A 27,764-nucleotide genomic window follows, 5' to 3' on the forward strand; every position below is an offset into this window, starting at 1 on the left:
TGAAGTTCGGTATACCGAAATCTTTGGTAAGATAAAGGTATGACTTTTTCGCATACCGTATTTACGGTATGTATACGGTATGATGGTTTCGGTAAGGTATACAGTACCTACCCACCCCTAATTAAAATTATAGAGATTTTCTTTCATTCTGCCTAATTACTCATTCGCAAAAAAAGAATTTTACTCAAAGTTCAACAATGAAAAACGCCAGCGGAGGACGATGGGTTTTTGAACAACTAAACACCATATTTGGGGTTACACTGTGTAAGAACTCATTTTTTTTTTTGGAAATTGTATTTGAAATGTCAATATTTTGTTTTATTTTGAAAGAGAAAGAGGAAAGAGAAAGGCAAGAAAACTGAAAAAGAAGGCAAGAGGAAAGAGGGAAAGGAACGAAAAAGAAAGGGAAGAGGGAGGGCTGCTGCCTGCAGGCTTCATAATGTTTTTAATTGAGTATCATAATTTAAGGATTTAATTTAGGTAAGATAATTTTAAAACAACTAATGAATTTAGGAAATGAAAAATTTGTATATAAAATCGTACTAATATTGAAAACGATAGGGATATTTTCTATATGGAGTATAATTGTTTAGTAGTATTATACTCCCTCCATCCCGCTTTAGCAGTCCCATTGACTTTTCTGTCCTCTTTTTGTAAAAATGATAAAAAAATAGTTAAAGTGGAGAAATGGTAAAATAAGAGAGACAATAATGTAGATAAGACTCTTCTCTATATTATTCTCCCTCTTAATTTACCATTTCTCCCATTTAACTATTTTTTATCATTTTTACAAAAAGATGACAAAAAAGTCAATGGGACTGCTAAAGCGGGACGGAGGGAGTATTTATTTGTCATATTACTTTATATTTTAAATTACATTTTACGTGTATTATTGATCTAAATTAGTTACAATCTATGCCAGTAATTATGCATCTATCCATATAGTTATGGAATTAAATTAGTATTCTGTTTTGAATTTTCAAACAAAATTATATTTTTTTAAGTTTGATTACACATTATAAAACTCAATTCGTGGATTCAGTTAAGATTTGAAAATTTTATTTGTTTTGTAGTTAGTCATTTTATCTTTTTACGATCCCTAATATTTTATTTGTATATAAAATATCTTATTAGATTTATATACTCTTGGTATATACTCTATAAGTTTTTTAGTATTATGTAACAATATTGTCACTTGTTCTATTTATTCATAATATGAAAATGATATGAAAATGATAGTATGAAATTATTCTAAGTCGCGCGTAGGTTAACACTAGTTTGAGTTAATGCGCATGTTTAAATTAATAAATTAACTCCCTTCTCAACATGATTGTTTACATGAAGATTATATGGCAAAATAGTATGTGTAATTGCATTTAATCGTTTCACAAAAATATTCTTCACGAGCATTAGAGCATCTGCAGCGGTTGCAAAATCGTCGTCCATCCGTCCGTGCCAGCGGTGAGGACGAGCTCGTCCGTCGCTGCAAGCCGTCCGTCCGTGCCAGCGGCACGACGCTGCTTTTAGCTAAGAGCACGTCCGTGCCGCTGAGCACCCTTACGTGGCGCTGTATGATTGGCCAACGGCTTAGCCGTTGGCATATTCAATTTTTTTTTTAAAATTCGAAATTAATTTTTAAAAAATGTTATTAAATAAAAAAAATTACTTTCCCACTTCCCAAAAAATTATATCCGTTTTCTACCCACTTTTAATTTATTCTTCAATATTTTTTCCCAAAATTCACATTTTCATCTATAAATACCCCTACTTCAACACAAAAAAATCACATTCTCATCTATTCTATCATCTACATTCTCTCATCTTTTTTCTCATATTCTCTCATCTAAATTCCCACCACACTAGACACAATGTCCGGCTCCGGCAATCACAGTTGGAACCACGATTAGTTCGACTCCGACTCATTCCCTAGTCCGGAAATGCAATTTTCGGCCCCTCCTCAAACCCAAGGTTCGCAAGTTCCGGGTGGCTACCGCCCTTACCCGGTGGACGACCAAAATGCCTCCGGGTTCGGGTGGGCACCCAAACCCGGATCGGGAGGGAGCAGCAGCTCTACTCCTACTCCTACTTCTATTCTACTCCTACTCCTCCTACTCGTGGCACCCGCACCCCGTACACTCCCGGTGAGATGATGGCGATGTTCAAAGCCAACTTGGCAGTCTCCGAAGATCCGGAAGTTGACACGAACCAAACCGGGGAAACGTATTGGTAGCGCATCACTCGTCTTTACAATGAAACCCGGCCGGTGGGAACCATCTATCGCAATGATAGTATGGTGCGCAATTGCATCTTCAGATGCAACGACGCAATCGATAAGTTCCAGGGGTATTACCTCTAGGAAGAGTGGTCGGCGGGGAGCGGCACGAGCGAGCTCGACATCATCAGTGCCTCCTTGGCGACCTACCAACGCATGGAGTTGAAACCGTTCAAGTACCTCAGTTGTTGGCAGGAGAGGCACCAACATCCGAAGTATAGGGGCGGCGTAATAGCATCCTCCTCCAGCTCCTCTAGCAAACGGTCGAGGTCGGTGGCCCTATCCGACGGCGCCTCCGATGATGTGGCTACCCAGCTTGCCGGAACTAACTTGGATAGCCCCGACGCTGGCCCGAGCAGTTCCCGCCGAAAGAGTAACCCCGAACAACTCGTTGTAGGCCCTCTTGGGTCAACTCAATACGACCGATACGACTAACATGACTCTCGACCAACTTGCAACACATGCGGGAATGAAACGGGGTCTCAAGAGAACATTGGGGATAGAGGACTAGTTTTCCACGAGGGTATTTTTTAGTCTTTCATTATGTAATTTTTAATTAGTAGGATTTTAATTATGTATTTTTTTTATTTTTTAGGATTTTAACTATGTATTTTTATTTTTTAGGATTTTAATTATGTAATTTTTATTTTTTAATGTATTTTTATAATATAGAAATGTTTTTAATAATTGAAGTTTTTAAATTGAATAATAAAACGATGAGACCCTTGAGCTTGTCCTTAGCTAAGAGCACAGATGTGGGTGTTGTGCTCTTAGCTAGGGACAAGGAGTAAAAGTGAGTCCGGGTCCACCTCCATGCTCTTAAATAAGAGCACTGATTTCACCAGAATTTTCGAGAGAGAAAGATTCATCTTGGTTGATCACTTTTCTTTATTTTATGTGTTAAGATCGGTAAAGGATGTTCATTCTATTCACTGATTATAATGTACAAGGATTACAGATCTTTATATAGGCTAGACATTCTCTATCTATGGTAAACCTAAATTTACATTAATTGGCATTCTATCTATGGTATAGTATAATTCCATATCAATCACATATTATACTCCTGATATCTTGTGATTTCCTTCCAACACTCCCCCTCAAGTTAAGTAACGGGGTTCCCGATACTCAACTTGCACAATACGTCTCGAAACGACTTTGAGTTCACAGCCTTTGTCAAAATATCGGCTAGCTGATCTTCAGATTTGACATACGGCATTTCTACTATCTTTGCTTCAATGTTCTGCTTTATGAAGTGTCTATCAACTTCCACATGCTTGGTCCGATCGTGCTGAACTGGATTTTCAGAGATACTGATAGCTGCTTTGTTATCGCAAAAAAGTCTACACGGTTGTGCAGAGAAAAGGTCCAACTCTGTCATAAGCCTCCTTAGCCACAATATCTCCGTCAGTCCACTCTTGATTCCTCTAAACTCCGCCTCTGCACTAGATAGTGCCACCACCTTTTGTTTCTTACTCTTCCATGTCACCAGATTGCCCCCAACAAAAGTAAAGTACCCGGCAGTTGACTTTCGGTCATTCGGGTTCCCTGCCCAGTCAGCATCAGTAAATCCATGAATCTCCATGTGTCCGTGTTTCTCGAATAGAATCCCATGTTCAACCGTCCCTTTCAAGTACCGGACTATCCTCAGAACTGCTTCCCAGTGCTCTTCTTGCGGTGCATGCATAAATTGACTCACCACTCCCACTGCATAGGCAATATCCGGCCTAGTGTGGGATAGATAAATTAGTTTCCCAACCAATCTTTGATATCTCCCTCGATCAGTCTGCTTAGCTCCTTCCTTCATCTGTAATCCATGATTTTGAATCATCGGTGTATCAATTGGTTTGCAATCAAGCATCCCTACCTCGGCCAATAAATCCAGAATATATTTTCTTTGACTAATAAAGATTCCCTTCTTTGATCGTAGCACTTCTATTCCTAAGAAGTACTTCAGAAGTCCCAAGTCTTTCATCTCAAACTCATTAAATAGGTTCTTCCTCAGCTCAACTATTTCTTCCTCATCATCGCCAGTAATGATCATGTCATCTACATATATAATCAGACACGTGATCTTGCCATTCCTTTTCTTGAGGAACAGAGTATGACCGGAATTACTCTGTTTGTACTCGTATTTCTTCATCACTTCTGTGAATCTCCCAAACCATGCCCGCAGAGACTGTTTCAATCCATATAGTGTTTTTTTTAGCTGACAGACCTCTCCATCTTGAAACTCCTTAGCAAATCCAGGCGGAGGTTCCATAAAGACTGGTTTTGGAAGCTCTCCATGCAGAAAAGCATTGGTCACGTCGAACTGGTGAAGCGGCCAGTCCTTATTAGCGGCAACTGAGAATAGTACTCTCACAGTATTGATTTTGGCCACCGGGGAGAATGTCTCAGAGTAATCCACGCCGTATGTCTGAGTATATCCCTTTGCCACGAGTCGGGCTTTATATCTATCAATAGTACCATCTGGCCTTCTCTTTATTGTGAACACCCATCTGCACCCGACGGTCTTCACTCCTTCAGGCAACTTGCCTTTCACCCAAGTGTTATTCTTCATTAGTGTCTTCATTTCGGTGAACATGGCTTCCCTCCATTGTTTATGTTTCATTGCCTCATCAGCTGATTGTGGGATCTCCTCTTCTTCATACAAGGCAGCCTCAAATGCTCGTGCCATTTTTGTCAAATTTCCTTGCACAAAATTTGCAACTCCATACCGACTCCTCTTCCCAATCTTTTCAGGAGAGTACCTTTTTGGCGGCACTCCTCTTGTACTCCGGTAGGGAAGTGCATATCTCCCTGTATCGCCATCAATGGTATTTTCTTGTTCGACCAATTCTACGTCAACAGAGTCAGTGGAAACAGAACTTGTATTCTGACTGAGTTCGGGAATTACCTCGGATATCGTCGGAGGAGAGGTACTAGGAGGCGGATGAGATGACTCTGGCGACGAGACATGCTCGGCGGCAGTGACCACTGGATCGGGTTGGTCCTCAATTGAGGAGCTTGGCAATGACACGACCCAACTTAGGTAGTCCTTGGAACTACCTGGATCACTCTCCCCCTGACTACCAAGGTGGGTGTGGTAAAAGAATTCGGTTTCCAAAAAGTTGCAGTTCATGGTGGTAATAATCTTCCTAGAGTTGGGATCAAAGCACCGATAGCCCTTTTGGTTCAGCCCGTATCCCACAAATACACATTTTGTAGCACACGGTGACAATTTGGTTCTCTCATGTTTAGGGATATGAACATAAACGGTACAACCAAAAACTTTAGGTGAGAGGTTTGAGTGTTTAGGGACTGTGGCTAATTTGGACAAGGTATCGAGCGGGGTTTTCATGTGAAGGATTTTGGTGGGTAGGCGGTTCATGAGGTAAATAGATGTGGCAATAGCTTCAGGCCAGAAGTGTTTTGGTACCTTGGATTCAATCATTAGAGCTCGGGTCATTTCAAGGATAGTTCTGTTTTTTCTCTCGGCTACCCCATTTTGTTCAGGTGTATAGGCACAAGAAGTTTGATGAATTATGCCTTTTTCCTGGCAGAATTGAGTCATGGTAGAGTTAACAAATTCCCTCCCATTATCTGACCTAAGGGTTTTGATTGTGGTATGAAATTGTGTTTGGATAAGTTTAAGAAAAGAGACAAATCTATCAAATACTTCCGATTTATGTTTCAAAAAATACACCCAAGTCATTCTAGTGCAATCATCAACAAATATCACAAAATATCGAAAACAATTTCCTCCCACAACCGGAGCAGGACCCCACACATCAGAGTGTACTAATGAAAACATAGAATTCATACGAGTATTTGTAGGTTTAAAGGACTGTCTGTGGCTCTTGGCCAAAACACAAGTTTCACAAGAAAAATCAGTAGGAATAGAAAGGTTCGGATAAAGCAGTTTAAAATAACCAGGGGAGGGGTGTCCTAGTCTTCGGTGCCAAAGCCAAGTTTCCTATTTCGTGGACCCGTGAGCCAGCATTGCACTGCCATGTTGAGCTATCTCGTCCACGTAGTAGAGTCCTTGCTTCTCAGTGCCACGCCCAAGTATCCTCCTCGTCTGAATATCCTGTAGAATACAAAATGATGAATGCATTAGAAGAGTGCAGTTTAATTCTTTCGTCACATGGCTAATTGACATCAGTCGTTGAGATAAAGTATGAACATATAGGCAATTTGTGAGGCGAAGGGTAGGGGATATTTCAATTGTTCCGGACCCAACAACATTAATTAGATCCCCACTAGCAGTTCTAATAAACGTTTTAGTGACCTCACTTAGATTAATAAAGTCATCCCTCTCCGGTGTCATGGTATCTGTTGCCCCACAGTCAAAAATCCAACCCCTCGAGTGTATATCAGTCATATTTTCAACATGGAATGCAGCGGAAATATTTTGTAGTGGTGCAAAGGGGTTTTTCGACACATAGTTAGGCATATTGGGGTCTGTGTGTGAAGATTGGGAACATTTGGGGTCAAATTTAATTTCCAGAGAATCAGGGGGGCGCTTCCTAAAAGAATGGGGTCGATTCTTTAAATAACTAAACTTATGGGGTAAAATATGTAATTCAAAATTATCATGGGGGTTTGGTTTAATACCAAACCCGTTACCTCCTATCACAGATGCGCCGCCTCCTGCCTGAGTTCTCTCGGCCAAATTTCCGGCGCCCTTCAAGTTGCCGCCGCCCGACGGACCCTCCTGGCGTACCGCTGACCCAGTTCCGGCGGTTTCCCCACGGTTTCCGCCTTCAATTTGACGGAATGCTCCTTCGCTGTTCACTCCAGCGGCGAATTTTGCCTGACCTTGCGCTGCCCTCGCCTTTTGCCGCTCCTCCCACCATTCTGGGTACCCCAATCTCTTGAAGCAGGTATCCCATGTGTGTTTTTGTTTCCCGCAGTGGGAACACCATAGTTTGGATGTGTCATGGCGGTTTCCCGGTCGGCTGGTGGCGGTTGGGCGCGGTGATGGTCCGTTCCGGTGTGGCTGGCGATTGCTTTGGGCGGCAAGGCCGTGATCGATCTCCCCAAGTGATGAATCGGCACTTCCGCCGTCGGTTTCCACGGTGGGTGGAGAGGACGCCGGTGGCATGATTTTAAGTCGAGCCGCCTCCTTCTTCACCCTCCCGTAGGCAACATCTACTGATGGGTATGGCTCCTCCTTCAGAATATCTCGCCGGATCGAATCGTATTCTTGGTTTAGCCCTGCCAAGAATTTGAAGAGGCGTTTCTCATTCAGATGGGCTATGTATTGGCAAACTCCTTTGTCGCAGCACGTCACAGGCTGCTTCTGGCAGCGGTCAATATTTATCCACAGCCCGTGGATTCTCCGGTAATATGTCTCTAAATCGAGATTCCCTTGTCTGATTGCGATTACTTTTTCCTCCAGGTCGTAGATGAGATACTTGTCTGCCTTGCTATCGAACGTCACAGCTAGGCTATCCCAAAGTGCCTTCGATGTTTGGTGGTGAGCGAAATCGGCAATAATATCATTCTCGATATTATCAACAATCCAAGAAAATACCACCAAGTCATCTTCTTCCCAGTCGTCGTATCCTTTGCTCCCCGGTTCTGGGGGATCGTTTTTGATGTAGGAATAAGCCCCCCGGCCACCAATCTTGACTTTCATAAGTCTTGACCAAAGTGGGTAATTTCTGGCATTCAATTTGAATGCCACGGTAACATTCTTGCTGTTCCTCAACTTTGTTGGTTGATCTGGTTCATTCTTGATATCTTCGGTATCTGACATCTTCGATATGTAGGGTCTGATTTTCTGGTTTGTGGACTAAAAAGGCAGAACAGAGTCGAGAAAGGTATATTGGCTGTGATGAGAATTTTCTGAGCCAAAAAAAAGATTATTCCTGCTCTGACGCCATGTTAAGATCGGTAAAGGATGTTCATTCTATTCACTGATTATAATGTACAAGGATTACAGATCTTTATATAGGCTAGACATTCTCTATCTATGGTAAACCTAAATTTACATTAATTGGCATTCTATCTATGGTATAGTATAATTCCATATCAATCACATATTATACTCCTGATATCTTGTGATTTCCTTCCAACATTATGACATAAAAAAGTAGAACATGGAGCCAACGTGACTCAGCACGGCCTAAAGCCCTATCTGGGTTGAGTGAGACGTTGACCCCGAAGAAACTCCACAATTGTTAACAGTTTTTGGGCTGGAAAGCGCAATTCTGAATTAGTGCAACTTGTTAAGTTTGTACATCATAAGTATCCAAACAATTAAAACTGTGGAAGAATTTTTCAGGCTAAGAAAAAGAAGATAGTGAACTAAAAATATAGATGGCTACCACTGAAGGTCTAAAGGCGGGCTAAAGCTGCAGAATTACTGAATATTTGAGGTTCCACTTATGCTAACAAACCAGAACTAAGAATATAGTACCTAATATTGAAAGATATTGGTAAAACAACGTTAATAACATTTGTTACAACAATTACATCACGAAATACAACTCTTTTCGACATTGATCTTCATCAGTGTGGATGACTCACTAGCTAAGGTTATTCACATGTATGAATTCCAGTTGCTAATCTCAGTGTGCTATCTGTGTTCAAGTTTCGGAAAACAGGAAGGCAGACTGCAACAAACAAAGTGTTTTACAGAAGAATCGTAACTATTGGTTCCTTGTTACGTATGTCATCAATGATTATCTTTCTTATATAAACATAATGAATAGAATGAACTCACCACATTAAGAAGACGTGAGGCAGCAGGGCGCGTGAATTTCCTGGCGAAAAGGAAGCATGGAGAGGGTTTCCCCTTGCTAGTGCACCATTCTCTTCTGTACTCAGTCTCAAAATAGATGTTAGGCTGGAGACAAGGCTTCATTTTTTAACTTCTGAATGAAAGTTAATTCGAGGGACCGGGGATGGTAAGTGAAGCCTTAATGCTTGAGGGAATGGAAACATGTAGGAAGAATGAGATCCTTGCCAAAGAATTATTCATCAAAATAAGGTGAATGAGATCCTTTATGAACTCTGATTAATTATCTTTGCTCCTTTGATCAGTTAATTCCGTTAGGGGATGCTTGTATCGAACAATGTTGAGCTTGTTTGATCAAGTAATCCTTCAAATGCTCATTCCTATGCATTGGGAATCTAATATATGTCTCAGAATTAACGCCCCTTTAGGAAGTCCAGAGTATGGAGACAAATACGAAGTTACAACATGTTTAAGAAAGCATTGAGAATCTTCGAACTGAAAAATATTTACCTCTTATTCAGACAATGTTGCAAAACAAAGACAATACCAACCTTGAATTGTAACTGAAATATAGAGAATACAGCTTTGTCTTCAACTACAACCTTAGCATGGTTTCTGGTCAAAACAACCCACTGCAAAAACAAAAGACAGATAACAAGCTATAGATATAAGCAAATATGTTGATTTCTATTTTCACATCTTTTTCTATAAGGATGTATCGTTCACACTAGTTCAACTCTGTGAAGATCAAAATCACAAGTCACCTGAGACTCCTTCCTCCAGTCGTCAACAGAAATCACTGGATACATTTTTGGATTGTAACGACTTTCCAGCAAAACTGCAACCACAATAGTTAAGGAGGAGGTATCATAAGCTAACTGAATTCGGACGTAATGTGCATCCACAACAAATTGTTTATTGGAAATAAAAAACAAGGAGGAAAGGCTCAAGGAAAGATAAAAATACATATACAAAAGCTTAAAAAAGAAAGATAAACCAGCAATTGAAATTATTAATCATTTCACAGGTAAATAGAGAGATCAAGGAATATGCATCGGCATAACCTGTCTACAAAGCTATTTGGCGTTGATACTAAATAGTCATATGTGCAGCTGAAGTTATAGAGAGGTATGCCGAACACTTATTATAACAGCGAAAATTAGCTTTCACCTGCCTGAAAGGAAAAGAAACCGCTCATTGAAAGGATCCATCAGTGCACTTCGAAGCAAAATACGCTCTACCTGGATCATGCTTGCTGCTCCCCAATCTACCTAATAAAGCATCACTAGCTAGATTCACTTGAAAAGGCTAATAAAACATAGACGACAACGTTCTTATAAAGTCGATCAACATACAAATCGAAGTAATGCTAAAGAGTATCACATTATATATCCAATTTACTTCTTTGAAACTGAATATAGGAACAAGACCATAATATCGATAAACAAAACAGCAGTACATCAAGGAACTGGAATAAAATGGCAAGTTCATGTTAAACAGAATCAGAATTTAAGAAAAAAATTAATCTTGTAGTTGCTGAATATTAACAAGAACCCCGGTCTTGAATGAACATATATGGAAAATTTATTCTCTGTGTCAGCATGCAAAATAAAGTTCAGTAGATTGGAGTAAAAGATCTCTATATAATTTACTGGGGTAAATTTTTTTCATGAATAAAGGCAACATTTATCAATATTTATCTGATCATTTGACTATATAATTAACAGAAGTACAGAACCAAAAAGTGGTTAACAACCCACCCACAGTACTTCAAATAACTACTGCCCCTGATTCGAAGAATAGAAGACAACACAAATTACACAATTGACACTTCCAATTAGATCAAATTATAATCTTAGATGTTCATTAGTCAAAAGCTATTATATGCTACAAGTAGTGAAGACTCTGCACTCAACTGTTTTCCCAACAGAATAACTAATTCATCATGCTTCTCAGAAACAAAGGTACAACAATAAGGCAAAATCTGAGATCATCACCCTTAATTAATGCATTGGTTTACATGAAAGCACAACAGCATATTCAAAATGGTCCTTCAGTTTTCAAATAGAATTCGTAATAAATTTAGAAAAGTTTTCTTGAGATCATCAAATCAGAATGATGCTCCTTATTCAGAACTTCACGTAATAAAATTATAATAGTATGCTGTTTAAGTCATAAATAAAACCAAACTTCACGTAATGATTAAGGCCTGTAATACCTAGTATGTTGGGCGTAATTGGTTAAAGAGTATACATTTTAATGCTTATTTATCGCTTTGGGCTTATATCTTACCATCATAATTCAGTTTTGCAAGGTCGGTTCAAGGCAGGATTTCAGCATATATAAACCTGAGATTGGATTCGGATCCTTGATGTTACTCGTTACGTTCGCGATTACATGTTACACATCTGCTATTTTCGTTAGTTCATTAATAAATATCTCATTCTATTTTTATTATTTTTAGCAAAAGGATCCCACACTCCTCTAATTTATCTCATTCATATTTTATTAAAAAACTAATATGAAATAGTATAAAAATAGGACTCATATTTATTTTAGCATTTGATTGTCAAAGTAGCAGGGGAGTGTTAGAGTGTCATCACCTCTTAAAATAATATCATACCACCATTCCTAGCCAATTATTTTTACACGTGGACGAATAATAAGTTGTCACGTAGCAAAAAAAAAAAATCTGAAAAAGACGGTCAACAATATTTTGTACACTATACAACAATTTTTCTTGGCCAACAATATCCAACACGCTATACAACAATCTATAGATTGTTGTGTAGTGTTTATAATATTGTTGTGTAGCGTTTATAATATTGTTGTATAAGTGGTGTCACGGTGTCACTTTAAGAGGGGTTGTCATTTTAACACAAACCCAAAGTAGCATACGAATGATTTTATATTTTTGTAACTATTCATCATCAAAACAATGCATAATAGTGGAATATATTGACAATCAAATTCTAAAATAAAATCAAACTACATATAATGAATACTACCTCCGTCCCTGAAAATTTGTCCCATTTTTTCATTTTCGTCTATCCCCCAAAATTTGTCTCATTTCACTTTTACCATTTTTGATAGTGGACTCATGTTCCACTAACTCTTTCCTGCTCACATTTTATTATAAAACTAATATATAGAAGTAGGACCCACAATTCACTAACGTTTTCAACTCACTTTCCATTACATTTTTTAAAATCCGTACCGGATCGAAGTGAGACAAATTTTGGGGGACGGAGATAGTAATAATTAGTACTCCAAAATCTGAAATATAATTAAAATAACAAAATTGAAGGCGAAAAATGAAGGGGGGAAAAGTGACTATAGCCAGTAGTAGCCATTTTGAATAAAAAGTACTACCTCCGTCTCAGCGTAAGCGAGACGGTTCATTTTCGAACCTGTTTTGAAAAATTGATGATAAATGATTAAAATATAGATAAGATTATGTAAGAAATAGAATAAGGTAGAAGAAACTGTCTTCTATGTGCCAACCGAATAAACCCTTAGAAGAGTAAACATGTTAAGCCTCTATCAATTTATCTTTTTTCTATTTAAAATATGTTAATTATTAAAAACACTAGAGTACTTATTAATAAATTTTTTTTACTAAACTGAGAATTTGACTATAGCACAGTAAAGATCATATTTAGACAATTCTAGGATTTATATGATTATGTAAAAGTTAGTGCTTTCAAATTTAAAAGTTTATACCCCACAAAATGTGTTTCTTTTATGTGAAACTATATTGCAATTTATATTCAAATCCACATCTTATGCAACTACATGGAAAAGTTGTTATACTTATAATCGTGGCAAAAGCTAATATTCTGGCAACGTTATCGCATTATTATTGAATTTTGAAATTTATGCAACCCAGTGGAGACATGCCGCATATTTAACTGTGACCCACCATAAACCCAATCTCTACCCTAGGAATCAAAACTTGATGATTATACAAATCAACTAAATGACAAAACATATTAAAAAAAATATACTACCTCTGTCCCTGAAAATTTGATACATGTTACCATTTCAGTCCGTCCCTGAAAATTTGATACACTTCACTTTTATCATTTTTGGTAGTAGACCTCATATTCCACTAACTCATTCCTATTCACATTTTATTATAAAACTAATACTTTAAAAGTAGGACCCACATCCCACCAACTTTTTCAACTCACTTTCCATTACATTTCTTAAAACTCGTGTCGGGTCAAAGTGTAGCAAATTTTGGGGGACGGAGGTAGTAGTACTTACAAAATAAATATAGCAATCATCAGAGCAACGTTTACTTTTGAGGATAAAGTTGATAAAAATGTTTAAACTAATCCATTAGTATTTATATAGATGAACTAAATAATTTTGAACTTACTTGATTATAATATCATTTAAATATAATTTTAATTTTGTTCTATCACTAAATAAACGGCTGCTGGTACACCCAAAACGAAGTTCATTTAGGTTGGCCTTTGTTTGTTTAGTTCCTTTACCACAAAAGTGTGCTTTTATATTATCTACCACAAAGAGTTCTTAAAAGTGTACGTGCATATAATACTCCATATACCACAAAGAAAGCATCGATCCCAAATTAATTTAATTATAATAAATTATTAAGATCTACAGTTCAAAACAAATTAAGAAAAATCTTATTACCACTATATATAGGGAGTGGATTGAAAAGCCGCAGCTACCAAAATAAAATGAGTTGGATTACATATAATCAATTATGGGCTTTCCATGTGAAGTCAATTTATTTGGCATTTTCCTTTTGTCATTGTTTGTTGATTCTCATAAATTATGCTTTACCAAACATGCTGACGACCTAAAAAGAGGGGCGTGTAATAAAAGGGACTTATAAAAAGTGATTTTTAAAAAAAAGAAAGGGCAATTGGAGTCTCATAGATTTGGATAAGAAAATATGAGTAATAACTTTTATAAAAGCTATGAGTAATGGAGTGATATTTTGAAAGGAGATGAATAGTATGTGTCACTTTTTAATAAGCTCTAGCTTGCATCGCATCACTATGCAACTCTAAACAAATAGGACTGCGTAATCTATACAGAAATCCAGAAACCTAATCAAACCTTGCTCTACCTGATCTAATGAGTCACAATAGTAAATTACCCCAACTACTAAAGAATAATCATACTTAAAAAGTCTCAACATTTGAAGAACAAATTAAAGATAAAGGTAGGCATAAAAGTAAAGCAATGCTAGTGATCATTTGTAAATAGTACTTACAAGAATATAACATCTATTCGTATTCCTTTTTTGTAATGGCAAATAAAAACTTCCTCAGTCATTTGAAATGATACGAATTTTAATACATAATTGATAAAGTAAGAGTATGATAAAAGTAGTTGAAATAGTACAGTGAATGGTTTGATCCATAAATGATTGAGTAAAAGAGAATGATAAAAAGATAATAAATGAATATAGACTTTTCTATGGGACATGTGAAAAAAGAATTTGGGTCTATTTTTATGGGACGAAGGGAATATAAATTTAAAGGCCGCACCACGATGAATTAGAATCCAAAACTCATACAATACACTCTATCTACTGCTTGACCAACTCAAACACACAACTTCTACTAGTATTCTATTTATCCTAGCTTAGAAGGTCAATATATCATACTCTTATATAGAATATTGTTCCAACATTCCAAATTCAAACACCTAAATCTTACTCAAAAAGATTTATTTTGTTAATTCAATACTGACTAATGCGCAGTCGACAACATACACAAATGAATTTATAGATTCACAAGAGAAAATATATGGATAAATATAGGGATTAGGGATGCTCCAAAAATCAACAACAGTGAAAGCAAAAGCAAGAAAATTGGTCTTATCAATCCATCTTTAGCTTTATATACATATATATAGTACTCCTCTTTACAGCTTATTTCCTCACCCATCAAAGCATCAACTTTTCAAAACCCTAATTAATATGTGTGTGTGCTTATACTTATAGATGTCTTCTTGTCTTCTTCTATCAAGATCTTAATTTATCTTTAACACATGGTAGCAACATTAATTGAAACAAACATAGTCATGGAAATATTATCTCAAATGTGGTCTCTATTAGGGCTTCTAACAATGATCCAAAACATTCTCCCAACTCAACTCCTTGCATGGCTACATTGCCTCTCCGACTCCCTCCAAGACCTCCTCAGCCCTCACTCCTCCTTCGACATCCCCGAATTCACCGGCCACGGCGGCGTCGACGTCAACGACCTCTACCGCCAAGCCACCCTCTACCTCAACTCCATCAACCCGGCCTCCACCTGCCGCCGCCTCTCCCTCTCCCGCTCCAAATCCTCCACCCGAATCTCCTACTCCGTCGCCCCCAGCCACACCGTCGTCGACTCCTTCCGCGGCCACCGCCTCTCCTGGACCCACCACGTGGACACCGTTGAAGATTCGGTCGAGGAAAGGCGCACCTTCACGCTCAAGCTCCCCAAGCACTCCAGGCTCACGATCATCGCCCCATATCTGGACCATGTGGCGGCGCGTGCGGCGGAATTCGAGCGCGTGATGGTCGAACGCCGCCTCTTCACTAACAGCGCACGCGGCTCGTTCGATTCGGGATGGTCGTCGGTGGCGTTCCGCCACCCCTCCACGTTCGATACGCTAGCGCTGGAGCCGGAGATGAAGAAGCAGCTGGTGGAGGACTTAACGGCGTTTGCTGACGGCGGAGAGTTTTATAAGAGAATCGGCCGTGCATGGAAACGGGGTTACTTACTGTACGGACCTCCCGGCGCCGGGAAATCCAGTCTCATCGCCGCCATGGCGAATTTCCTCCGCTACGACGTGTATGATCTGGAGCTGAGCAAAGTGAAGGACAATTCCGAGCTCAGGGCTCTACTCCTCCAGACTACGAACCGTTCGATCATCGTGATCGAGGACATCGACTGCTCGATAGATCTAACCGGAGATAGAGGAAGGCCGGCGCCGGCGAAGAGAGGCAGCGAGGAGGATGTGGACCACGCGCGGCGCGTGACGCTGTCGGGGCTGCTGAGCTTCGCGGACGGGCTGTGGTCGTGCTGCGGGGAGGAGAGGGTGATCGTGTTCACGACCAGCCACCGGGGCGCGGTGGATCCGGCGCTGCTTAGGCGCGGGCGCATGGACGTGCACGTGAGCCTCGGCACGTGCGGGATGCACGCCGTGAGGGCGCTGGCGAGGAACTACCTGGGGCTTGACTCGCACGCGCTGTTTGCTGACGTGGAGAGGTGCGTGGAGGGTGGTGGGGCCCTCACGCCAGCTCAGATTGGGGAGATTATGCTGAGGAATAGGAGGGATGCTGACGTGGCGGTCAAGGCTGTTCTCGCGGCCATGCAGGCTAAGATTTTGGGTGCTGATGTGGATGTCGTGGAAGGCTGCGATGACGTGGCGAGGACACACGAACGCGTGGCAAACCCGGGGTTGTGTGAATGGCCGGAGAAGTTTGAAGGGAAGAAAAGGAAGGATCATATTCATAGGGGTAGTTGTAATTGGGAGAGTAAGGGGATCTTCCTTGTTAGACTCAAATTGAATAAATCTGATTATGGAAGAATAGGGGGTTAATTAATTGAAGTAACATGAGTTGTGGCAATTGTTGCATCGGCAGTTATTTTGAGAATTCTATCTTGCATGAAATCAATAATGATCTTGCTTTGTTTTACTACATTAAGTAAAGTTTAAAATGTAGGAGTAGTATATTTTGTTGAAATTAATTTGTAACTTAATTCCTTTACACTAGAATATTTTTTACCTAAAATTCATTTAGGAAAAATCTGACAAAATTCAATTGAAGTATAAAAAATTAAATTTAAGACAAAAAAATAGACATGAAAAAATGAAAGTGGTTGGAGTGGAAAAAGGTGGTCCTCACATGAAGCTTATAATACTCATGTATAGTCAAAATTGGAGGACTACAGTTTGATTATTACTTTGTGCATATGTTATTCTTTTACTGGGATAAAAAATAAAGGTTTAGATTAAATCTTTCACCTCATTATTGACACGTAGAGAATCTAGCTTTTCAATGTCTTGAAAGAACAAACATGCTATTATAAATATATACCACTCCTATTACTTCAAAAAAACATACATGATATATTTAATGAAGCATGAGCTAAGTAAGGGTTTGACAATCCTACCACATAGACAAAGGAACGGCCAACAAAAGCACCCAAAATAGAATAATATTCTCATACCACTAATTAGAGCACGATTTATTCGATGCCCCCATATAATAATAGTAGTAGTAATTTGAATTACCGAGTGAGCCACGTGGCCGAAATCTATGAATAGGACTCCACCTATCCGACGGTCCAAATTCAACATGGCCTCCTTTTCACCCAACCCCTTCTCTACAAAGAAACGAAATTAATCAGAGATCATCAAACTCAAATACTAACCAAAAAGCAATCGGAGATGGGGGTGGTGATGATCGACGGGACGACGGTGAGGTCGTTCGTGAACGACGAGGAGCATTTCGTGAAGGGCGTGGACGAGGCGTTCGTGGCGCTGGACCTGAACCAGGACGGCGTGCTGTCGCGGTCGGAGCTGAGGCGCGCGTTCGAGTCGACGCGCCTGGTGGACACGGACTTCGGCGTGGACGTGGCAATGTCGCCCGAGGATGTGACGAAGCTGTACGACTCCATCTTCGCGAGGTTCGACTGCGACAACAGCGGGACGGTGGACCAGAAGGAGTTCAGGGACGAGATCAGGAACATACTGCTGGCCATCGCGGACGGCCTCGGCTCCAACCCTATTCAGATGGCGCTCGAGGAGGGCGATCGGAATCTCCTCAAGAAGGCCGCCGATCTCGAGGCCTCCAAGACTGCTAAGCCTAATTGAATTCATCATCATCTTTTCATGTTTTACTTGTGTTGCTCTGTTTTTGTTTCTTTTTTTCAGTTATTGTGGCAAATGTGTGTTTGTGTTGTATGGTTATGGACCTTATGGTAGTTAGTTTTCCTTGGAATTTTAATGTTTTTGAATTTCTAAATGTATGAATTGGTGTAAGACTTTATTCTATATCCAATCGAATGACTCAAAATTGATGATTAGGACATGAAAAAAGGAAACGACGCCTGAGAGATTCGAACTCTCGCGGGGAAACCCCATGTACTTAGCAGGCACACGCCTTAACCACTCGGCCAAAGCGTCTTGATGCTTTTCTTTTCTTTTTTAATTTATTTATATATATAATTGCACCTTTTGTTGTATGAGTTACTTACATTATAGTTTCATATTGTTACAAAGAGTTTTAGATTTGAATAAATAATACAAAGCGTTTCATTTGTGATTCATTTTAATACATTCTAAGGAGTTTTTGCTCTCCTTTTTTAGTTAAAAAAATAAGTCGTATATATATGACTTTAACCATTGCGGCTCAACCACTCTTCTTAAATGAGTTTAAATTGAAAAATTCTCTTAAAGTTTACAAAAGCGGCATAAATTTACCTATAAATAGGTCTACTCTTCATTGTTAAACACACAAACAAATAGCTGTAATTTAGATATACATCTCATCCAAATTAAAACTTAATTGAGGATACATCTCATCCAAATTAAAACTTAATTGAGGATTTTAGGTGTCTAGACTATCATTCAATTTTATTAATCTTTTGAACTTCTTATTGGTCCAAATTACAATCTTAGACTTGGTAGTGTAATTACGGAACCTCAAAATTCAATGTTGTCACTTTATTGATTCGACCTTCAAACTAAATTCTTGGCTTTTTTTGTATTTTGACTCGTGTATTGGTGAAAACGAGTAGTCAAAAGAACAAAAGACCTCCACACAAATAGAGGTTGAACTGTAATTAACTTACAAAATATTCCACGACTTATATTTCATATTACTGCTCCACTTGTTTTGCTTATTTAAAGTGAGAGTATATTTTTTAGTAGTATATCTCAAATTGACATACGTTACGATACTCTCTCTTCCCAAAATAAGAGGCACATTTTACTTTTAACAAAAATGATAAGTAGATTTCATATTCTACCAACTCACTTTACTTATATTTTATTATAAAATTAATATAAAAATATAGATTTTATATTCACTAATTTTTCTAATTTATTACTCCCTCCGTTTCACTATAGTAGAATCATTTTTCCATTTTGGGAAGTTTCTTCAGAATTGAGTCATTTCCATATATGGTACTCCCTCCGTCCCACAAAAGATGTTACACTTGTGGGTCGGCATGAGATTTTAGGAGGTTTTGTTTTGTGTGTTAAATGGATTGAGAAAATATAATTTTTATATTCTTGTGAGAGTAAACTTTTTCCAAAAAGGGAAATGTGACATCTTTTGTGGGACAAACTAAAAAGGAAAGTGTGATATCTTTTGTGGGACGAGGGAATAGTAACTCTTTTCTCTTTTTTACTTTATTCTCTCTACTTTATTCACTTTATACTTTATTCTCTTTACATTTTCCTCTCTCTTACTTTTTTATCTATTTATTTAACACACTCAACATCCCTTTCTTAGACTCCATGCCCAAAAGTTCCACCTCAACTATAGTAAAACTGGAGGGGTAGTATATTTCTTGAAACTCATGTCCACACCAAATATAACTCCTATTATGAAATACTCCCTCCGTCCGCGAATAAGAGTCTCGTTTTCCCCTTTTAGTCCGTCCGCGAATAAGAGTCCCGGTTCACTTTTACCATAAATGGTAATAGGATCCCACCTTCCACTACTCATTCCACTCACATTTCATTTAAAACTAATATATACAAGTGTGACCCCTATTCCACTAATTTTTTTCCACATACTTTTCTTAATATTTCTTAAAACCCGTGCCGCCCATAAATGAGACTCATAATGGCGAACGTAGGGAGTAGAAGAGTACTCCCTCCGTTCTATAGTAATAGAGACGTTTTTTTTCGGCACGGAGATTAAGAAAAATTGTATTAGGTGAGTTAGATAAAGAGATAGTAAATTAGAAAATAAAAAAGATAGAGAGATGAAGAAAAAATAAAGTAAGAGAGAGTAGAGTAGATCTGGAAAAATGTGTTGACTTTTACTGAAAATGGAAATGTCTCTATTACTATGGAACGTATCAAAATGATAAAATGATTCTATTACTTTGGAACGAAGGGGAGATTACTATTTTGAAAAATAATAAAGTAACTTAAACACTCTTTCAAGTTTCAACTAATTCATTCAATCATTTCATATCTCCGTTTCAAACATCTAATCATCATTTTTATTTTGATATCCGTCCACAATTATATACTATCTCATTTATTATTTTACTTATAAGTATTTTTTATATTCTATTACTCGTATCACCTACATTTTATATAAGTATTCGTCCCAAACTAGTTGCACAATTTCATAGAATCCAGGAGTAGTTTATATTGATTCAATATACTCCATACTCATATTTAAACGAGTCCAGAGTTAATGATAAATTGATTAGTTCATTATTACACAATTAATAAAGTGTAAATGTTAAAAGTCAACATCGACGTCTCCCCTACGGACCGTGACGAAACGTAAGGCCTAACCCCACTTCACCTCTCTTCCCCCAAACCAAATTCCCAACACCCAATCCAATCCAATCCCTATCCCAACCACCGCAATCATGTCCGCCTCCCCCTCCACCGTCGTCCCCCGCCTCTTCTACCACCCCGCCTACTGGTGCCACTCCTGCGACATGAGCATCGGCCTCCCCCTTCCCCGACCCCCAACGCCCTCCTCTGCCCCCACTGCCACCGCGACTCCCTCGAGCAGATGGACATGGACATCGACGACTCCTCCGCCGCCCCCCCTCCCCCTCCCGACGACAACTTCCTCCTCAACAGCCCCTACCTCCACCGCCTCATCCACCACCTCACCTCCGCCGCCGCCGACCCCCGATCCGACCCCGCCCCCAAATCCTCCATCGATTCCCTCAAGGAATTCACCGTCACCGACGCCTCCATGCTCTGCCCCGTCTGCAAGGACCCCTTTCTCGTGGACTCCGTCGCCAAGGTCATGCCTTGCAACCACAATTACCATCCCGATTGCATCGTGCCGTGGCTCCAGATCAACAATTCGTGCCCTGTTTGCCGCTACAAGCTGCCCGCAGTGGAGGAGCGGGGGGCGGAGGGGTTTGTGGGATCGGTTAGGATTGAGGAATTGGTGGATGATGAGGCGGATTTGTACGGGTTTAGGGACACGCTGAGGCATATAGCGAGGAGGCATCGGTGGAATAATGATGAGAGTAATGGTGGGAGTGGGAGTGAGGGGAATTTGTTTTCTCCGACGCAGATCGGGGAGGTGGAGAGAGGGGATGGAGTTTTGGAGAGGGAAAACAGCGTCGAGACTGTGTCGAGCTGGCCGAGGTGGCAGGCGGAGGAGAGAGGAGGAGGCGGAGGAGGAGGAACTGACGATACTGATGCTTTTGCTCGAAGCTGAGGTTTTGGTGGGGAGTTCTAATTGGATTTTGTATTGTTACGCCATAAATTAGAGGTACAATTTGGTTACTTCTTTCTTTTGTTTTGGAGTTGAATCGGATGAATTTGGTTACTTTCTTGAAGCTATCTATATGTGCAAAAGTTTTAGTCTTGACCTATTAGATGATATAAATTGCATTAAAAAAAGTGTTCTTGAATATTAAAGCTCAAAGAACTCATTTTTCAAAGATTGACATCAGTGTGCAGCATGATCCTAGAGGCTGTAGGCATGTACTGATTGTATGGAATGCTATTTCATGTTCTTGCTTTTGGAGTGCTGGTTACCTAAGTTGCCATTTGAAAAAAAATTGTTGCTTTGTGCTTTGGTATTGATACTAGTTTTGAATAACTTTTGTTTCTTGAAGTTCACATTTTTACTTATTCCAGAGTTAATACAACACTTTTTAGTTTACGCGAAGGAAAGAGGGCTTTTTTTGAAGTAGTCATCTTTTATTCCAATTGTACTCATTTCATATACAATGTGCTTGATAAACTTCCATTCGCTTCACCTAAATGTTTTTGTGCTACTGAATAAGCATAGAACGAGGTTTTGCTAAGTTTAATGGTGTCAGAAGGTGTGTTGCTAGAAAGCTACTTTTTCTTTGAATTTTCATAGTTCATAAGTGATTAGGCTACATTCAAGACATTGGATATGCTGTTACATAGTTGGCCAAGAACTAGTTTTCTGAAAGCTACGTTGAACAAATAATTTAGCTTGGTACATGGAAAGATGGAAGTATATATTGCTTGCACTTAGTGTGTAATTCAATATTCTTTTCACCTTGCAAAAATAAGCCCTTTTCCTTGAACATTGTAAATGATCAATATAGGTGAGCAATTAATGATTAGAGAATGGTGATCATATATTGGAAATGCAGCAGAAATGAACTCTATGGTAGGTGCTTGGTGATTGTCTCCAATTGGTTTTTAACCTCAGTTTGATTAAGATTGTATATAAGCTTACACTCTTTTAGTAAAATCATGATGTTTCTTGTAAAAGTAGTAAAGTACAGACATTTATGCATGAACTGTCAACACTTACCTTTACACCCGTTTGTTGGCTCTACTGCTACAATTGTTCTCTGTCATTTGGTTTGGGGGGGAGGGGTGTTGGCATGCATGGTGGCATCTAAAATAGTAGTCCCTCCGTCCCACCCTAAGTAGTGCATTTACTTTTTGGCACGTGATTTTATGCAGTGTTGTTTTGTGAGTTAAGTGGAGCTAATGAAGTAAGAGGGAAGAAAAAGTAGAGAGAGTGATGTTTCTATATTAAGAAATGTGTCATTTAGGGTGGGACATCTCAAAAAGGAAAATGTGTCACTTAGGATGAGACGGAGGGAGTGTGATTTTTATGAAGGTTTAGAACTTGACTTACCCATATGGTTTAAACGGTAGCCTCTAGCTTACATCCTTGGTGTATGCTTCTTAAAGGAGAAAGAATCATGCCGCAACCATCTTTTGCGCTATGAATTTTGTTCTCTGAATCTCCCTCCATTAAGAACTCCTTAGCTTAGGGCTCACTTGATTGAATTTGTGTTCTATAAAGTCTGATACTTTCCCTTCATCTAGATTTATCTAATTTATGCATTTCCCATATCCCCCCTTTCTCATATGTGACGACTATTTTTTTGGGGCATGGGGGTGGTTGCTGAGAACTATTTGTTTGAAAAGATCCACACTTCTCTAAGAGATTGGTTGATAACACAATCACCGCGACACAGTTTTGCTTAGTTTATTATCAGTACAATGCCTATCACAGAGAAAGTTATTTGCCGAATATTGGGGTTGCTGATTCAATGAGCTTGTGTTATTTCCTGCACATGTTGGCTGGACACAATTTGTTGCAAACTTGTTGACTGCCTTGACCACTTGTCTTGCATTCTGTTTATAGCTGTTAATTATAAACTGTTTGGATAGTTAGTCATTTGGGATAAAAAGATGACATGTTTGCCATAATAGCGAGTTGTGATGCTAAACTTTATCTGGCCATATAAAATGTGTACTCTATTAACTCTACCTTGGAGGTTCTGTACTATTTCTATGGTAAAAATGTATTTATCAGGTGTATTTTGTTAGCTCTTATTAATTCCATTGTTGTAATGGCTTGGTGGTTTAGGACAGGTTGTCTAACTTACATAAAAAGCAGAATTAGAGTTGTGGTGCCTTGGTTCTATGCTTAAGCTAATCTGATAGGCCTTGCATTTCATATCACTTTTCTATTTGAGTCGGCCATGCCACGTGTCTTAAATATTTTAACCTGGCTTATCATTCTCGAATCCAAATAGAAATGAATGCAAAAACACTTATTTCTGGTTTACTACTTGGAAGAGTAAGCAAATGCTGAGCTCCTTCAACAGCTTAGTATTGAATTTTTTAGTTATCCTATTGCTGGTTTGAGGACTGAATATTGTGATTAATGATCAAGGAATTAAGTACTCTTTCTGCTACTGAGATTTAGTAGCTTTCTTTTTTAGCTTCATATCTGTCTTGCTGGATTGGCTGCCTAACATTTATTCATTGGTGGTTACGTTTTCAGGTTATGTATATCCCTAGGAGGTCAAGGGCCGAGGCCATGTTGTCACCTGTAACGAGTGTAGTGAAGTGTAAATTAGCCATAAATCGGCCGTGTCTCTTCCATTCAATAACCCCAAAAAGAAAACTGTGAATCTTCCCTTCCCTTCCCTCCCTGCTCTCAGCTTCTTGAAAGTGTGATTAATATACTCTGTAAATCACACTAGTTTGGTAATTAACAGCCAAAGGATTAATTGCATTTCATAAATCCCTCTTTGTAAAACCTACCTTCCATTCAAGATTGTTTGTTTCCCGAGCTAATACTATTAGTCGGAGATGGTGAAGAAAATCGATAATATGATCGGTAGAGCTTGGCTTATTGTGTGCTCTAAATTGTTAAATCTTGTGGAGAGACTATGATTACAACAGAGGCAAGAGGACTAGCCTTGATACTACATGATGTTAAATGAACAATTTATTGTTATTCATAATTTAATTTGTAATGCAGGATTATTTAGTTTTCCACATATCAGTTCAAGTTTATGTGAAAATTTGGTAACTTTATTTTATGCAATTAACAAATCTGCAGTTATGCCATTTTTCAAAGGGGCACACACTACTGTGAAAAGAATCACTTTTATTTATAAAACAATTTTTTTTTTGAAAATAATTTTATTATAAGAATAATGACTTTCAGCTGTTTACCTGAAACTTGTGGTAAACGACTGAAAGTTGGCCGTACATAATCGATAGAGTTAGAGTCGTGTTCATTTTTTAGATATACCTGAAACTTGTGAAAGTTGTCAAATCTCAGGATTTGGTCTCAATTTTTGTATTGATCAATTTTCTTATGCTTAATACTACAACATAAAGAATAAATAAAAGAATTAGTACATATATGCATCCTATAACTATACACGCTCCTCACTAAAGATGTATTGAACTAAACAAGACAGACTCGTGGAGCTATAAATATACCATCACAAGCCAGCAGAGTCTGGCCAAGGTCGATCGCATCGCCACCAGAAGAGCCGTAGGCGTCCTGTCTGTCGGGCATGAAGTTGAAGGATCACGCCATATGACATTAGTTGAGATGACGTTAGTCCTTATTGTGTCAAATGAGTGACTGGCATTGCACATGCATTCCGGGATAGGATATTTGGTGACGTCCCTCTCGGCCTTGCAAAGGAATCGCGGTGCAAGTTTTGGATGATGTTGTGAACTCACTCTCCTCCACCTAGAACTCCGAGGGATAGATATGGCCTATTTATTGCAGCACACACTTTATCCATGAAGGGGCATTTATAATGGTATTTCAATTTTTTTAAAAAAATAATGATCAAAATAGCACTAGTGAAATTTTTTGAGGTGGGGCATTTGCCCCCTGTAGGATGCATGTACATCCGTCCCTGTCTAACATAGTAAAGGTTTCCTAAGGGGCGTGTTTCCTCTCTTTGTTGGGCACCTCTCTTCAAAAGGGTGACAAGAAGACATGTGATCTCTATATTTTATATCATATCTTTAGTCGATCTGGAACATACATAATAAAATGATTTTTCAAAAGTTTGAGCCAAACTAGAAGATCGAAAAGAGAAGACCATTTTGGCAACTTACGTTATGGAATACAGGTGACTGTCCTAACCTCCCCCATAACACAGATGTCAATCGATCAAGTGCACGACCTCAGGTTCTGGAGTGAAGATTGATACCAAGTTTGTGTTGTTGGGGTTGATGTTTCTTTGGCTCTTTGAGTGTTTAGAGTTTAGCCTGTCTGTTGGTGTTTGACTTAAATGTCGTTGTACTCTTCTGTTTTCGATTTTTGCAGCTTGACATTTAACCGCTTGTCTTGAACCTTTGCTTGCTGCTTGTCGGCTCGAGCCTTTTTCAATATATTAAACAAATAGTAAGTCTAACAATATTTTAAAAGCGGAAATAATGCCACCTATCAGAATTCGAAAGGATGGAGCTGACATCAAAAAGTAGAAATATTTATTAATTATAGAATTTTAACTCATTCATAATTACACGTGATTAATATTAATGAATCAATTGGCCCAAAACATTGCAATTGGGCTTCGATAGCTCTACTTATGAATGTATATTTTTTTTCAGAATAATGGAAACATCAAATGTGTTAAATATTGGGCCAATGTTTAATTGAGTTAGTATAAAAGGAAATATAAATAAATCTACTAAAAGGAAATCAAAATAGTATAAAAGGAAATATAAATAAATATACTAAAAGGAAATCAAATCATCGTATATATGAACAGGATTCTGACTTGGAAATATAAATCTATACTAAAAGGAAATTAAATGGACGCTTAATCTTTAACAAAAATAATAACAGAAATATGCACTCTATATATAGACTAATTCCAAACGTGCACATCGCATAATATATTCAAACAATTCATAGAATTATACAGCATTCAGCCACATAGCTATGAACAACTATATGCTGTTCCAGATCCTCTTGCATCTTCCTGTACGATCCCTCTTGAGATTCATAAGTGTCTGCAAATTCTGGTATTACATCATTGATTCTTCACACTTTAAATATCAGCACACCTTGCGGCTTAACAACAAGAATGATGAGGAGGTATATCTACACTTTTCTTTAAATCGTGAATATAGTCTTTTTCAGAAGCAAGTTTCGATAAATCTCCTAGACAACGGGAAGTCATTGAAGTCGCACGACTCATATATCTACCTAAGGGTAGTATCTGAGGCGGTTAAGGGTCTAGTCTGCCTAAGTTCTCCTTGTTCGTTAGACATTGCAATATGCAATCCCTTTTTAGGTCAATTCAAGATTTTACCTGTTTCTCCTACTTACTCCCAAAGACATCACATTAATCACCAAGTGGTGGGACTGGGTTTCCACGAAGATTACAAAGTGGTGCAGCTGCTGTCGTCCTTGGAGCCTAGATGTTTGCACGCCAACCTGTATTTGGCAATGACAGATTCTTGGAGAAAATTGGATTTGGATCCAAATTTGGTCATCAATGAACCCATCAAGTCGGTTTGCAAGAATGGATCCTTTGCACACTGGAAAGGGCAAAACACAAGTGGTAAGGAGATTATACTAAGCTTTGATATAAAGAATGAAGTGTTTCGAACAATCACAATATTGTGTGACAGTGTACTTGGTCACTCAATGATTCTTGTTATGTTTATTATAGAGTTATGGAAGTTGAAGATTTATGAGTTGAGCTGTGAAGGAAGTGAACTTATTTGGAATAATGTGAATAATGTGGAACTGCGTTCTTTTTCTGCGGCCCCGCCTATTAGGAGGATTAATGATATTCCTATTTGGTGGATTGATGATATTCCTATTAGGAAGAATGATAATTGTGTGGTCCTTAGAGAGTTGCGTATTCGGAATGATTATATTCCTATTGGGATGAATTATAATACTGATTGTCAGTCGGGCAAAGTGATTTTGTATGATTATCGTGCTCGGAAATTGATCGGATGTTTCAAGATGCATGAGAGCTCGAACACGATTGATAATATCATTGAGTACGAAGGAAGCTTTGTTTCACCATAGAATTAGTATTATGTTTAGGGGATATTAATTTTGTACGTAATCATCTTCTTCTCAAAGCTGATTAGAACACTAAGCATATTCTTTTCTTTCTAATAAAGTGATCCAGTTATTTTGTGCTTAGATATTGATACTAGTTCTTTGATATGATACTAGAGCTTGGCTTATTGTGTGCTCTAAATTGTTAAATACCGTGGAGAGACTATGATTCCAACAGAGGGAAGAGGACTAGCCTTGATACAACA

At 38.6% G+C, this 27,764-nt stretch overlaps 4 protein-coding genes and 1 non-coding gene across 5 annotated transcripts; 4 read left to right on the forward strand and 1 right to left on the reverse strand.

Annotated features, from left to right (window-relative positions):
- Window positions 1-14,941: 14,941 nt before the first annotated feature.
- LOC125217774 (AAA-ATPase At4g25835-like) lies at window positions 14,942-16,728 on the forward strand. Its single transcript, XM_048119312.1, has one exon. It carries the CDS (start codon window positions 15,039-15,041, stop codon window positions 16,581-16,583), a length of 1,545 nt encoding a protein of 514 aa, XP_047975269.1. The 5' UTR covers window positions 14,942-15,038; the 3' UTR covers window positions 16,584-16,728.
- A 609-nt stretch (window positions 16,729-17,337) lies between these two features.
- LOC125219480 lies at window positions 17,338-18,073 on the forward strand. The gene has a single exon (XM_048121464.1). The coding sequence runs from the start codon at window positions 17,436-17,438 to the stop codon at window positions 17,859-17,861; it is 426 nt and encodes a 141-aa protein (XP_047977421.1). The 5' UTR covers window positions 17,338-17,435; the 3' UTR covers window positions 17,862-18,073.
- Window positions 18,074-18,091: 18 nt separating this feature from the next.
- On the reverse strand, window positions 18,092-18,173 carry TRNAS-GCU. The gene has a single exon. It is a non-coding gene; the product is annotated as a tRNA-Ser (tRNA).
- Window positions 18,174-20,505: 2,332 nt separating this feature from the next.
- LOC125202226 (E3 ubiquitin-protein ligase RZF1-like) lies at window positions 20,506-24,497 on the forward strand. The gene is made up of 2 exons (XM_048100588.1): window positions 20,506-21,477; window positions 23,998-24,497. Exon 1 carries the CDS (start codon window positions 20,758-20,760, stop codon window positions 21,421-21,423), a length of 666 nt encoding a protein of 221 aa, XP_047956545.1. The 5' UTR covers window positions 20,506-20,757; the 3' UTR covers window positions 21,424-21,477; window positions 23,998-24,497.
- A 1,921-nt stretch (window positions 24,498-26,418) lies between these two features.
- LOC125185727 (F-box protein At3g49510-like) lies at window positions 26,419-27,522 on the forward strand. Its single transcript, XM_048082280.1, has 3 exons — window positions 26,419-26,574; window positions 26,620-27,043; window positions 27,155-27,522. Exons 1-3 carry the CDS (start codon window positions 26,419-26,421, stop codon window positions 27,520-27,522), a joined length of 948 nt encoding a protein of 315 aa, XP_047938237.1.
- Window positions 27,523-27,764: the final 242 nt, after the last annotated feature.

Source organism: Salvia hispanica, chromosome 1 (assembly GCF_023119035.1).
Source record: "Salvia hispanica cultivar TCC Black 2014 chromosome 1, UniMelb_Shisp_WGS_1.0, whole genome shotgun sequence".
Classification (NCBI taxonomy): domain Eukaryota; kingdom Viridiplantae; phylum Streptophyta; class Magnoliopsida; order Lamiales; family Lamiaceae; genus Salvia; species Salvia hispanica.